The following is a 13,511-nucleotide window of genomic DNA, read 5'->3' as shown; positions in this document are numbered from 1 at the left end:
AATCCAGAAAAGATTTCAAGTTCAAACATGAATTACCATGGTAGGACACCTTTTTCACATTGACGCAACAAGCCTGAGCCACATCTGGGCCCCATCTTACAAAGAGTCACGATTGATCCAATCAATCGGAACTATGGAAAGCCAGCAATGTCAACATTATAAAATGCATGTTTGTTCAAACATTTTCTAGATGTGATGTATATTCATAAATTCATAAATTTCTTGACAATTTAGTGTGTTCTCCTTTGTTTACTAAGGACATTTTGCAATTTTATTGTAGAAAAAATTATGACACTATGATGGATTTCCATAGAGTTATGTACGATTGATCTTATTAATCGCAAGTCTTTGTAAGACAGGCCTCTGAATTGATATTCATTGTAAAATATAGTTGATACCTACATGGCATGGACATCTTGTAATTTTATTTTACCCAACCCGAATGACTTACCCATATACGTATAATTCTGAGCTCTTGTGTAGTGAAGCTATATATGCTTTCTTCTGACATTTCTCATCATTTTATTCCAAAAGCTCCTTGAAAGGTAATAAACTGCAAGAGCAACCGTTGATCAACTCACAGTCGCTAACGTTTCTTGACCTTTCCGAGAATGCGATCACATCCTTTCGAAGCCCCAGAATTTTCAAAACGCTTGTGAGCCTGGAAACTATGTAAGTAAGAAAAACTGCAGAGAGGGAGGGAGAGAGAGAGAGAGAGAGAGAGAGAGAAATGAAGATGGTTTGTGAGAGAGAGAGAGAAACCTTGTCCCATAACAAAAGGTTTACTGTCTCGAAAAAAAAACATCTGATCTATACTAGATATGAAAACTGTAAAGTTCCTTAAGTAAAACAGCATTTTTTGGTAAATTTTTAGCTTTTTTTCCAGTACTTAGGATGTTTTCAGGCATGTAGCCATAAAAAGCTCACATATTATTCCTTTACCCCAATCACTGGGGTCTTTCCACATGCGGAGGTTGTCTCTTCAAAATTATTTCTGCTTAAAATAATATTTTGCCTCCGACGAAGATTCTGCTAGGATCGAAAGCTTAGGCCCCTTTCGACTTTCTAATTTACTCCATTGGCTCTCTTTTATTAGATAAGCAGTTTTCAGCAGCTTTTTTTTGCCAAAATAATCTAAAAATACAAAACAAAGGGTTTTCCATATAATGAAGTGATTATGTTTGTTTACATTTCTGCTATTTAGCATAGGAGACAAAATAATTTTGTATCCTACCGACCAGATTTCCAGAGGGTGCTGTCTTTGGGGTATAATACCAGAACTGGAAAGTCTTGGGAATGCTGAAGCACCCCCAGCAACCTCGCTTCCCAGGGCCATGTCAAAGAGTGCACATTGTGGATCAAGCTTTGTGGGAAATCTTTTGATGAAGGCGAATGTACTGGGCCTCTTGGATCATTGGCCTTGTGGGCCCTCCCTGTCACTATCCTTTTCGTGGTCTAGTGGTTACGACTCTTGTCTCTCAATCAGAGGGACGTGGGTTTGAATCCTAGTCATGGCACATTTTCCTTCAGCAAGAAATTCACCCACATTGTGCTGCACTCAACCCAGGTGAGGTGAATGGCTACCTGGCAGGATTAATTCTTTGAATGCACCTAGCAGCTGGTGCTACAGCCGGTGTAATTTATAGTTTGCCACTGAACCGCCTCATTAATGCTATATCACTTCTTTTCAGACACATGTATAATAACAGAATCGCCTACATTCCAGCAGGCCTATTCTCTGGTCTCCAGAAGTTACGGCAGATGTAAGTTATTTGTCATTTCTGTATTCCCTGTAATCGTCCTGTTATTATGTAATAGTAACAATAATGATGATAATGATAATAAAGATTTTGACTGAAACATGCCAAGACCACTCCCAAGAGTGCTCAAGGTGCTTTGCAAGAAATGTTATCGGAAATAAGGGGTAATGGGACAAAAATATTTGAAGGTGTTTTGTTAATGTTTCAGTAGTTACAGATGGGTGGATGAATTAGCTTTCCCCCCAGGTTATGGAAAAGAATAAAACTGAAAAAAACCCATATCAATAGTGATTAATTTACGTTGAATGTTTGGGGGAATTAATTTGTTTACTCCCATTGTTGGAAATTCACCCTAATGTAGGTGTGGATCCGCTTGAATTCATCGGCCCTACCTGTATGAACTCCTTGTTCTTTTCGGTTTTCATCCCAACAATAATTCTTCCTACAATGATAACAATGTTAATAAGCCAGTTCACGGTTAGCTCATGATCAACTTTTCTCAAATGACCTTTGTGATTTTTCATTAGGATAAGCACTATAATTTTCAAATGTAGATGTTGCGTAAGCTTTACCAGGTGACTAGAATAGTACATCAGGGATAAAGTTTGGAAATCTGTTTTATTGTCTGCTTTTGGCACATTTGACTATTGTTTAGGCTACTGTCAAATACCAGTGATTATGAAGGTTCTATTTATTACTCTTCAGCTTGGATGTGATAAAATGAATATTTTGAAAGGAATACATGAATAATCATCAAATCACAAATGCCTGTCAGTGAATTTGAAAGCCACCTTCATGGCTTATCTCAAATGACCTTTTTCTGCTCATGCGCAGTTTACAACCGTGAACAGGCTTATAATAATGATGACCAAAATAATGAAGTGCTCTTGAGGGCGGTATCTTATCAGTGGCTTGTACTGGAAGGGCCTGGTGGGGTGTTGCCATAATGGTAACCTCTCCTGGTTTTGCCGAAAAGATGTATTATGGGCGTTAGTTCGTATTGCGTTGACTGCTGGAACCCCACCCCTCGTCCAAAGCTCACCTGCACCCCCTTGGTTTGGCTGAAAGGGTGTGTTAGGACTTTATATTTTTCATACGCCATTCTCATTAGTTTTATCAAGTTCTTGATTTATATTTAACCTTCACAAAGCAATTTCAAACAGACTATTCTCCAGATCAGTTAATAACCATTTGGTCAACAGCCAGTTGGTCTGATAGACAATTGGTCTAACATCATACATGTATATCAGTTGATCCATAAACCAGCTGCTCTACTCATCATTTCATCCAATTACTATGTGGTCTTAATTTTCATTTGGTAACGTGCCCTCACCTACCCTTCCTGTAAGCACTTATCGACTTAGTGGTTCAAGCTATAGTGATTCATATCAATCATATTTTTATACAGTGCTTTTTATTTGTTGATGCACAAAATAAAAAACCTCCTTTTTATGATATTTATTATTCTGGTCATATGAATTTCAAAAATAGAGAAAAACCTAAGGAAATAATTTTTGTAAACAGAGCATATATTGAGGCACTATAGTTCTTGGTGTAAATTTGAATAGAAGATTATCATCACCTGATTTGGAAACAAAAGGATTAGCTTGAGATTCTTCTCTCGTTTCTCCCTCCCTTTCTCTTATTTCTTTCCGCCCATGTACAGTGACCTCCGGCATAATTTAATCACCTATATTGGACCAGATGCTTTTACACCATTACCCTCTCTCTGGGATGTGTAAGTTGTTCTAGAACCTTTATCCTCCAAACAAAAGGATTTTCTTCCCCCTAAAGTTATTGTATCATTAGATATGCTTTAACATAATTGCATGGTCTATGCCATGCTGTATAATTATCGAGTTATTTATTCCTATTGTAATCTATTCTTTTCAATGACCATATTGTATATCATTAGTTGAGATATTTAATTCATGTATATGTGAAGCGCATGGAGACTTTGTGTATTGTGCGCTATAGAAATGTAATTTTATTATAGATTATTATACTATTTCATCTTGATATAAAACCTTTTTTTCAAAATGTAAAGCTCAAGGAATGTGATAGTTTTTAAAGGGGAAGTGAACTGACCAACAGAGTTCAGTGTTGATCTGTTGGTGTTGATGTTAGGTCAATTATTACACGAGTGTAACACCAAACATAAAATGAAGATGGTCCTGAAAAGTCACTCACTATAGTTTGCGAGATGTCAATAACGTGGTCAGGGGCCCGTTGCAGAAAGAGTTACGTTTAAACGCAAGCCAAAAAATCAATCGCAAGTCCCAAATGCGCGCTGTTGATTGGTTGAAAATCAAGTTGCGCATGATATTTAGAGTTGCGATTGATTGCAACTCTTTCTGCATCGGGCCACTGGATCAGTTTTACAAACTCATATTAGATTTTGGAGCTAGGGGAAGCAATGCAAATTCCAACACCAACACCAAGACCAACACCGGACGTGAAATCACCCTATGCGCTGTCTCTCTATATTGGTGTGTTATAAATGCATGGTCTTCAAATAGACAATTCTAGCTCACTGCTGATAATGCAGAAAGTCATTTATCCTAAAACTGTATTTGTTTTGCTACTTCTAATAAAAATTACTGCGGTATAAATGCACCGATCAGTGAATTTATGTTAAGTCATTTAACCCTAAATAAAATGGGCTATTTTGACGCCTAAGAAGACTATTTCATGCGTAAAAATCAGAAGTTTGCTCTAATTAACTGAATAATGCCCCTAAATGCTTATTTTTGGTTCACAGACTCTTTATAGGAATCTGGTCAAATGTATCTAAAAAATTATTTCAACATCACATTTATTTTCTTATGTATTTTATTGTTTTCTAAATTTCTTACGTATTTCTTTGTTTTTTTTTCTTTTTGTTTTTATTGTTTTTCATTTGAAATTTTGAGAGACTTTATTTTGACCATAATCAAGATGAAATTAATTAATTTTAATCAGTGATAGGAAAAATAGTGATAAATTTCTGAATTTTGGCTAAAAACACTATTTGCATTGGATTTGTACATGATTTCAAGTTTTTGAGCAATTTCGAACACACGACCCTCTATTTAGAAGGAGAGAGTCAGAACCACTACACCACGGCTTTCCGTTTAAGCAAAAATTTATACCCTCGCCTGTCCAACTTTTGCAATAGGTAGAAATTTTGTTTGTTTTGGATTTGTGGTATGACTATATTAAATGGTTTGTTATAATGAAATTCACCCCACTCTTTCTCAAAACTTTCCTCAAAAGAGTTTGAAACAAACTTTTGAGAAGTATTTTAACACATGTGACCCGCCAACTCAAACCAACAATGAGTCGCCAGGGTTGGTTCTCTGTAAATTGAATCAATTTGGTCTTTAAAAAAAGCTATTAAAAAATTAGCTTATCTGGAACAGTATTTCTTACTTTCAGATTTTGAAGTTGTCAGTAAGTAAAAACCCAGATACAAGAGTTTCTTTGACGCCACTCTTTTTCGGAATGATAGGAAGTTTCAACGAGATTACCCAGTGTGCACATCTTATGCTTGAGTTAACCCCAAACTTGGAACCTTGTTCTTTCCTTATTCTTTGGAGCTCTCCTTGGATTTCGTCTGAAGTCAATCAAATACCTGTATGCGTTAATACTGTTGATTAATTTTGACGAGTTAATCTTTTTAAAGCTATGGATGCGCTCTTTCAAGCTTAGTTTGCTTTTGGGTTGCAGGTCACATATTTTCAACTTCACTCTATTAATTTTAATTTCATGTCTTGTCTTTAAAGGGGCATGCTGAATAATTCTTTACAATGTACGTGTGACACATACTACAATCTTGTCACTATCGCCGATTTCCTCCGCGGGTCTCGCTGCCGAGAACCTGATGCAGCAAAAGGACTGGTCTTCGACGGGAATAAAACAGATCATTCAAACTATTATGGTCTAGTCGACACAGACTCATTTCTTTGCAGTAAGCTATATTTAACACTCGATTTTACTCTTATTATTGCATAGTCATATTGACTTCAAATGGTGCCATGCAGCTGGGAGTCATTTATATTCCGAGTAACAGTGACTAAGTTTTCAAATGAATTAGACTTAGAAAGGTACAACAGCTGAAAAAGAACCTTTTTCAGAGTCAAAGTGTTGATTGTCTCAATCACAGGTGGTAGCATATCAGAGTCAAATTTGGCTCTTCTGAAGCAGTAATAGCAGCATGCATCTTTGGAATTATCTTTGAAATATTGTACCTCGGTCACATTAGCTCTACGGCGGCCGTACGGCGAGTCGAAAACATCAGTTTTAGCATTCTTTGTACCAGCTACATATAGATGGTTTGAATAAAAATGAATAAAACAGCTGTTTATTTCAACTCGCCGTACGGTGGCTGTAGAACAAATGTGACTGAGGAATTATGGTATCTGACGTTCAGACCTTAGGACTGAGAACTAATTCAAATTTTGAACAATGCTAGCTAGCTGGCCATCACCCTTGCAGTTTTGGGGAAACTGTTGCCTCATTCCCCATGTCTAACCTCCTTAATATATTCGGCTCATCATGCCATTGGCAACTACCATAAGAATAGGGCAGCAGCCAATCACAATAAAGGTTTCCATAGTAATTAAACTAATAATAGGAAATATTTATTGAACAGGCCCCAAGTGCTCAAGCAATAGAGAAATTCAATTCTTACCCTTATGATTCTGCCATTACAAACACGATCGGATTGAGTATTTAAGCAATGTATTTCAAATCCTTTTTACTCCCTTGCTTCCACCCAAATGCAGCTGCCAGGACTGTTTCCGCTTTTAAACCAGAGCCAACCAACGTGACGGTGATCTGGGAAATGCCGTCTGAAGCGTACCCAGGAGCAACCTCCCCTCCGGTGTAAGTTCATGTCTATGCCTCCACCCGCTGTAGGTGGTCTTTGAACGTTGAGGAATCCCTTTTGCAGTTCATTCCGGAAGCTAAATGGGGATGGAGGGTATTTACAGTAAAAAGTGGAGGGTGAACGTAAATACATGGCCATTCAGTTTACAATAACCAAAGTCCAGCAGGGGGCTGCAGACTTCTGATAGCTGGAAATATTATTATGAAGCCCAGCATTCCATATACGTGTGGTTTAAAATTCTAGATGAGGGTATAACCTGTGTTTAATTACCAGGGCCTGTATTCCATAAACGAGATAAGCTTTTTGCTTAAGTTTGAGCACTTTGTCTTAGCATTGTGCTTGCCTAAGAAATCTTCCCTAACGATATTCAAAAACTTTAAGACATTTGTCTCAAGTCAGACGATATGGCTAAGCCAAAGTACACAGTACAATAATGGAAGGAATTAGGCATCCACAACATCAGGTATGGTGAGCTTGAGAGGGTGGTCTCATCTGCCGATGAAGGGACCTGCTGTTATGTTGATAGGAGTGGAATTTTATGATATCTACTATGTTATGCTTGCCGGGGGCATTTTGTGTTTGGGCTGTCTGTCCATCCGTCTGTCGCATAACTCGAGAACGATTTGACAGATCAACTTTAAACTTAGTCCTAGTTTATGCATACTAGAGTGACAACGATCTGATTTCTTTTGTGCGTATCAAGGTCAAAGGTCACACGGGTCATAATATATACCCGAAAGGAGCCACTTCTTGCAATAACCAAAAAGTCATAGGGGTCATGAGGCCAAAGGTCACAGAACCTCATGATAACTCAAAATTCATTTCATGGTTCAGCTTCAAACTTGGCTCGTGTTTATTGGGGTGGCAGACCCTTTAACAACTAAATTAAACCCTAAATTGACTATAAAGCAGAACAATAAAATATAATCACCCTACTATGAATTTCATCTCCCTTAGAACTTCTACACAAAGTATAAAAATTAGCCATTTCGGCATGATATTGTCTCATAAAAGGTCAAGTTGGGTCGCAACACTCTACCTGTACATCGCGATATTTTAAAGAAAAAATGTATACAATTTTGAAGCGCCATCTTTTTGTCTTTGGGAAGTATAACGTGAAGTGTTAAGGGGGGGGGGGGGCTATGATGGCCCCAGTCCTATTAGGGGTAACTTCCTCTCTATCCTTCTCTCTGCTTACCATTTAACCTCCATCCTTCTACTCTGCCATTCGTTTTCACTGCACAGAGAGGTGGTTATACAGTGCACTTATGACGACAAGGCACTGACTCTCACGGTGAACGTTAACACCTTCAAATTGCACTCTGTTTATTTAAATAAGGTCAAACCTTGCCACCTATTACCACTGTACTACTTCTCTTTTTCCCCAAATGCATTCGTAACACAGAGAGGCAGAAATACAATGCACAAATGAAGACAACGCACCGACCCTCACAGCAAACGTTAACGCCATTGGAACAAACTCGCACACGTTCACGGAAATGGACGGGGTGGTTGCCGATATCGAGTACATCTGCAGTGTGGGCTCTGTGTGGGAAGGCAACTCCAGCTCTAGAGGCCTTCTTGTCACAGCTGTTGGAAACCGTAAGAAAGAAAGTGGGTGATTTCAAGTCCAGTGTTAATGTTGGAAGCACAATTTTGATTGCTTTCCTTAGCTCCAAAGCCTATTCTGAGTTTACAAAAATGATCACGATATTGACAGCTCAACACCTAGTGAGTGATTTTTCTGGACCAAGTTTATTTTACGTTTTATCCATTTTCCTTTGCGCTTGTAAAAATTTACCTAACACCAACACTTAAAGGTCAACACTGAACTTGAAATCACCTAATGGATGGGTCGATGGAAAAATATCCATGTACATGTAGGTGATAATTTAAATATTATCACATCATTGTAAATGAAAATCCTTGTTTTGTTGTTCGTAATAGATATGATATGAAATATGAATACAAAAATTTTTCTTTGCCCAATTGATCGTGGGCCGGCAGCCGCTGAGCAGCGCCAGATTTTGTGTATGGTTTTGCCTTTAACTCACTTTATATAGCTAGTGGAATGCTAATTTTTTGTGAAAATATCAATTTTTGTCTCGCCTGCACAGCAGAGCGAGACTATAGGCGCCGCTTTTCCGACGGCGACGGCGGCGTCAACATCAAATCTTAACCTAAGGTTAAGTTTTTTAAATGACGTCATAACTTAGAAAGTATGTGGACCTAGTTCATGAAACGTAGACATAAGGTTAATCAAGTATTACTGAACATCCTGCCTGAGTTTCAGGTCACATGACCAAGGTCAAAGGTCATTTAGGGTCAATGAACTTAGACCATGTTGGGAGAATTATTTTCAAAATCTTAACCGAAGGTTAAGTTTTTGAAATGACATCATAACTTAGAAAGTATAAGGACCTAGCTCATATGAAACTTGGGCATAAGGTTAATCAAGTATTAGTAAACATCCTGCTTGAGTTTCAGGTCACTTGACCAAGGTCAAAGGTCATTTAGGGTCAATGAACTTTGGTCAAGTTGGGGGTATTTGTTGAATTACTATCATAACTTTGAAAATTTATGGATCTAGTTCGTGAAACTTGGACATTAGGTTAATCAAGTATCACTGACATCCCGTACGAGTTTCAGGTCACATGACCATGGTCAAAGGTCATTAAAGGTCAATGAATTTTTGGCCGTGTTGGGGGAATTTTTTGAATTACCATCCTATCTCTGAAAGTTTATGGATCTAGTTCATAAAACTTGGGATATAAGAGTAATCAAGTATCACTGAACATCCCCTGTGAGTTCCAGGTCACAAAACCAAGGTTAAAGGTCAGTTAAGGTCAATAAACTTAGGCCATGTTGGGGTAATTGTTGAATTGCCATCATAACTTTGAATGTTTATGGATAGAGTGAATGAAATGTGGACATGGGTGTAGTTGACAAGCCTTAAGTCACCGTTCAAATGTCATTTATGGTCAATGAACGTGGTATTATGTCATTATATGAATGGTGTTTTTGTGAATGATTATTTTATAGTAGTTTTCAAAGTTAGCACTGCTGCTATATTAAATCGCGTAATGCAGGCGAGACTGCAAGAGGCGTTCCACTTATTACATTTCTAACAAATATGAAAATATTTCCACAAAACATAATTTTTATTGTTTGTTTTTAAAATCCTTATGTATTTCTTTGTTGTTTAACCTTTCTCGTTTATTAATTTTTCAAAATGAACTTTGTCAGAGACCCTTTTGCAATCATTTATACATGTAGCATAGAATAAATTCATTTAACCCCCCCCCCCCCCACAAAATAATCATACATTTATGATTTTTGGTTGAAAAACATGATTTGCATTGATTTTGTACACGGAGTCACGTTTTTGAGCAATTTTCGGTCTGACATACATTTACAAAATTACAATTACGTAATTGTAGGACAATGTACCCTGGCGTACCAAATTTGGTTTTTTCAAAGATTTGCAAGACTTGACTTGACAGTTAAGCCACCATGCAGCGCGGTCAAAAAAATTTCACGCTGCGGCGTATATGAAGTGACAAAATTCACAGAAGGGGGGTGGTTAGGGTTAGATCCCCCCAGTTAAGTAAGGGTTAATTATGACTTTTGGGTCACATGTGTAACTTTTTGTGAAACAACCCCAGGTGGTTTTTCATGAAGATAAGTGTGAACAAAAATGCACTCAATTTCTCAGTCTGGTGAGGTATATAATGCTTCACCTCATTGGTCAGATCAAACGAGGTGCACTGATGGGGTTTTCGTTCGTTATTTCAAAGGTTTCAATATTCTGCACGTTCATTATTCCAAAGGTTTGTAATCCAAAAGGTTCGTAATCCAAAAGGTTCGTAAATCTCAAAAGGGAATAGGGTTCATTATTCCAAAGGTTTGTTAGTCTGAAAACAAAATAATGTTCGTTATTCTCTGACTCAAGGTTCGTTAGTCCGAAAATGAATTAAGGTTAGTCTTTCCCCCCAAAATTGATTTATTTTAGTAACTGAAACGAAGAAATGAAAAAATAACAGGATATCATGCAATAATAGTTTCAACGGAGGATGATACGTGTGTATGTTTTGGCCAAAGCATGTATTGCATCAAGAATTGGGGAGTGGATCAAGCATCTTAATTTTGATTTTATCTGAGCAATTGCTGCCTGAGAAAATGGATTAAAGATGTTGGGGACAGTGTGTTGGTCGCCTGTGAATAACGTCCATATTGTCAGTCTGCAAGTTTTTAAAAACTACCTTTTAGTTTTATCCAAGTGATATACCAGAATTTTTTTGCATATTTAATGAGCTTAATGCAGACGAGAACACTTCTTTTTATTTGCCCATTGCTCTAAATATTGTCTAAAATGTATGTTTCTGGTAGCTTTATAAAGAAGAAAAATCATTCTTTCAGGACATGTGTCTGGATTTTTGAAGAGATTTTGTAATATTGTGAAACTTTGGTCTAAAGCATTATGCAAAATAATCATTTTCATCCAACAAAAGTTGTATTTACACTTGATTTCTGTTTTAGCCCAAATGATATAGATTATGATAAAGCTGAAGATCTAAGCTTCAATATGATATAGTCTTTATAAGAAGAGGTATTTTAGATGGGTCAGCATCCAGCTTTTCATTGGCCAAGTACATTTAGCAGCTTAAAAAATGAATACATCGCTCTGATTGGTCATATAGAGACCACACACCCAGTCGAATTCCAACAGTTTCCACACTTGGCCACTCCAAGGTCACACTCACCATGTAATCTTTTCAAATTACCTGCGCCTGTTTTGACATTCAGCCAATCAGAACTCTGGATTTTATGTTACTCAGAAATTTTGTCTTGTATCTTGATGGAAAAAGCTGGCTGCTGACCCATCTAGAAGTTGCCACATATCAAGAGTGACATTGTAAGATAGTAGAGAGTTCGAGCTTTCTCATGATATAAATAGAATTTGTTCCCAAAGCAAAAGGTTTTGCACAAATTGCAAGAGAAATCAGAGGAAGAAAATTCTGTTTGACACATCTTTTTTGGGAGGGGGAGAGATGTTTTCCAATGATTTTAATACCTAGTTTACATACATTTTGGCTGGAAGATGGTGGCCTGTGAATTATGTGCCTACCGGGCAACGTTCCTTGAACTGTAGGTGAACGGCCACTCCCAGTTATAGATGTTTTATTTGGATTGTTGCTAGGAGTGGGGGGACAGGGAGGGCAAGGGATGTTTTTCAATGATTTTAATACCTACTTTACATGTACATACATTTTGGCTGGGAGATGGTGGCCTGTGAATTATGTGCCTACCGGTCAATGTTCCTTGAACTGTTGGTGAATGGCCACTCCCAGTTAGATGTTTTATTTGGATTGTTGCTAGGGATAGGGGGACAGGGAGGGGGAGGGATGTTTTTAAATAGACCAGTTCGTAGTTACTTCATGAGCAATTTTGGTCAAATGACCCTTCATTTCCTTCATCGTGATAGGCAGATTTCAAAGCAAGGTATTATGTAAGAATGCCTTACATAGCAGGAGCGAAATTTAATAGACCCGGTGACTAGAATAGCACACCATTCAACACTCTATGAAGGTATTTGTTGCATTTCTACTTTGAATGCATATTATAGCATATTATACAATGTACTTTTCAAACTGTGAGATACCAGTCATCCGTGGACGCATTGTTGTTTTTGTGGATGTAAATGAACAACACAATCCAAAAGAATACATGAATAATCAAAAATCAAAGGTGGTGCTTATCTCATTAAATTTTACACCACCATGTCACTTTTGTACAAATGACCTTCGTCTGATCATGCGCAGAATCTTCCGATCATGCGCAGAGTGGAACTACGAACTGGCTAATAGTTTGAATCGCTAGTTTATATACATTGTGGCTGGGAGATGGTGGCCTGTGAATTATGTGCCTACCGGGCAACGTCCCTTGAACTGTCGGTGAATGGCCATGCCCAGTCAGATGATTAGTTTGGATTGTTGTCTGGGTGGGGGCGTGGGGTGGGGAGGGGGAAGGATGTTTTTTGGTTGTTTTAATACAGTTTTACTTGACATGCATTTAGGCTTGGAGATGGTGGCCTATGAATTATGTGCCTACCGGGCAATGTCCCTTGAACTGTAGGTGAACGGCCACGCCCAGTCAGATGATTTCTTCAGATTGTTGCCAGGGTGGGGGCGTGGGGTGGGGAGGGGGAAGGATGTTTTTTGGTTGTTTTAATTCAGTTTTAGTTTACATACATTTTGACTGGAAGATGGTGGCCTGTGAATTAAATGCCTACCAGGCAACGTCTCTGGAACTGTAGGTGAACGACCATGCCCAGTCAGATTTGTTCAGATTATTGTCAGTTAGGGGTGGGGGACAGGGAGGGGATGGATGTTTTTCAATAGTTTTAATCGCTAGTTTAAATACATTTTGGCTGGGAGATGGTGGCCTGTGAATTATGTGCCTACCGGGCAACGTCCCTTGAACTGTAGGTGAACGGTCACGCCCAGTCAGATGATTTCTTCAGATTGTTGCCAGGGGTGGGGGGAGGGGAATGGTGTATTTTAATAGTCTTAATGTATTTTTAGCTTACAAACATTTTGGCTGGGAGATGGTGGCCTGTGAATTATGTGCCGACTGGGCAACGTCCCTTGAACTGTAGGTGAACGGTCACTCCCAGTCAGATGATTTGTTCAGATTGTTAGCCAGGGGTGGGGGGAGGGAGCGGGAGGGATGTTTTTCAATAGATTTAATCGCTAGTTTACATACATGTTGGCTGGGAGATGGTGGCCTGTGAATAATGTGCCTACCGGGCAACGTCCCTTGAACTGTAGGTGAACGGTCACTCCCAGTCAGATGATTTGTTCAGATTGTTAGCCAGGGGT

The 13,511-nt window shown here is 38.4% G+C and overlaps 1 protein-coding gene across 1 annotated transcript in view; it reads left to right on the top strand.

The window, feature by feature from the left end:
* LOC129263252 (slit homolog 1 protein-like) overlaps positions 1–8,252 on the top strand; it is a 72,734-nt gene extending 64,482 nt beyond the window's left edge. Inside the window, exons 25-30 of the mRNA XM_064100430.1 lie at positions 535–672; positions 1,692–1,763; positions 3,427–3,498; positions 5,525–5,709; positions 6,527–6,626; positions 8,036–8,252. Coding sequence (XP_063956500.1) covers positions 535–672; positions 1,692–1,763; positions 3,427–3,498; positions 5,525–5,709; positions 6,527–6,626; positions 8,036–8,252 — 784 coding nt within the window. The remainder of the gene's footprint in view (positions 1–534; positions 673–1,691; positions 1,764–3,426; positions 3,499–5,524; positions 5,710–6,526; positions 6,627–8,035) is intronic.
* The last annotated feature ends 5,259 nt before the right edge of the window (positions 8,253–13,511 follow it).

This window comes from Lytechinus pictus, chromosome 6, assembly GCF_037042905.1.
Source record: "Lytechinus pictus isolate F3 Inbred chromosome 6, Lp3.0, whole genome shotgun sequence".
NCBI classification, from domain to species: domain Eukaryota; kingdom Metazoa; phylum Echinodermata; class Echinoidea; order Temnopleuroida; family Toxopneustidae; genus Lytechinus; species Lytechinus pictus.
This window is presented reverse-complemented; position numbering and strand designations above follow the sequence as displayed.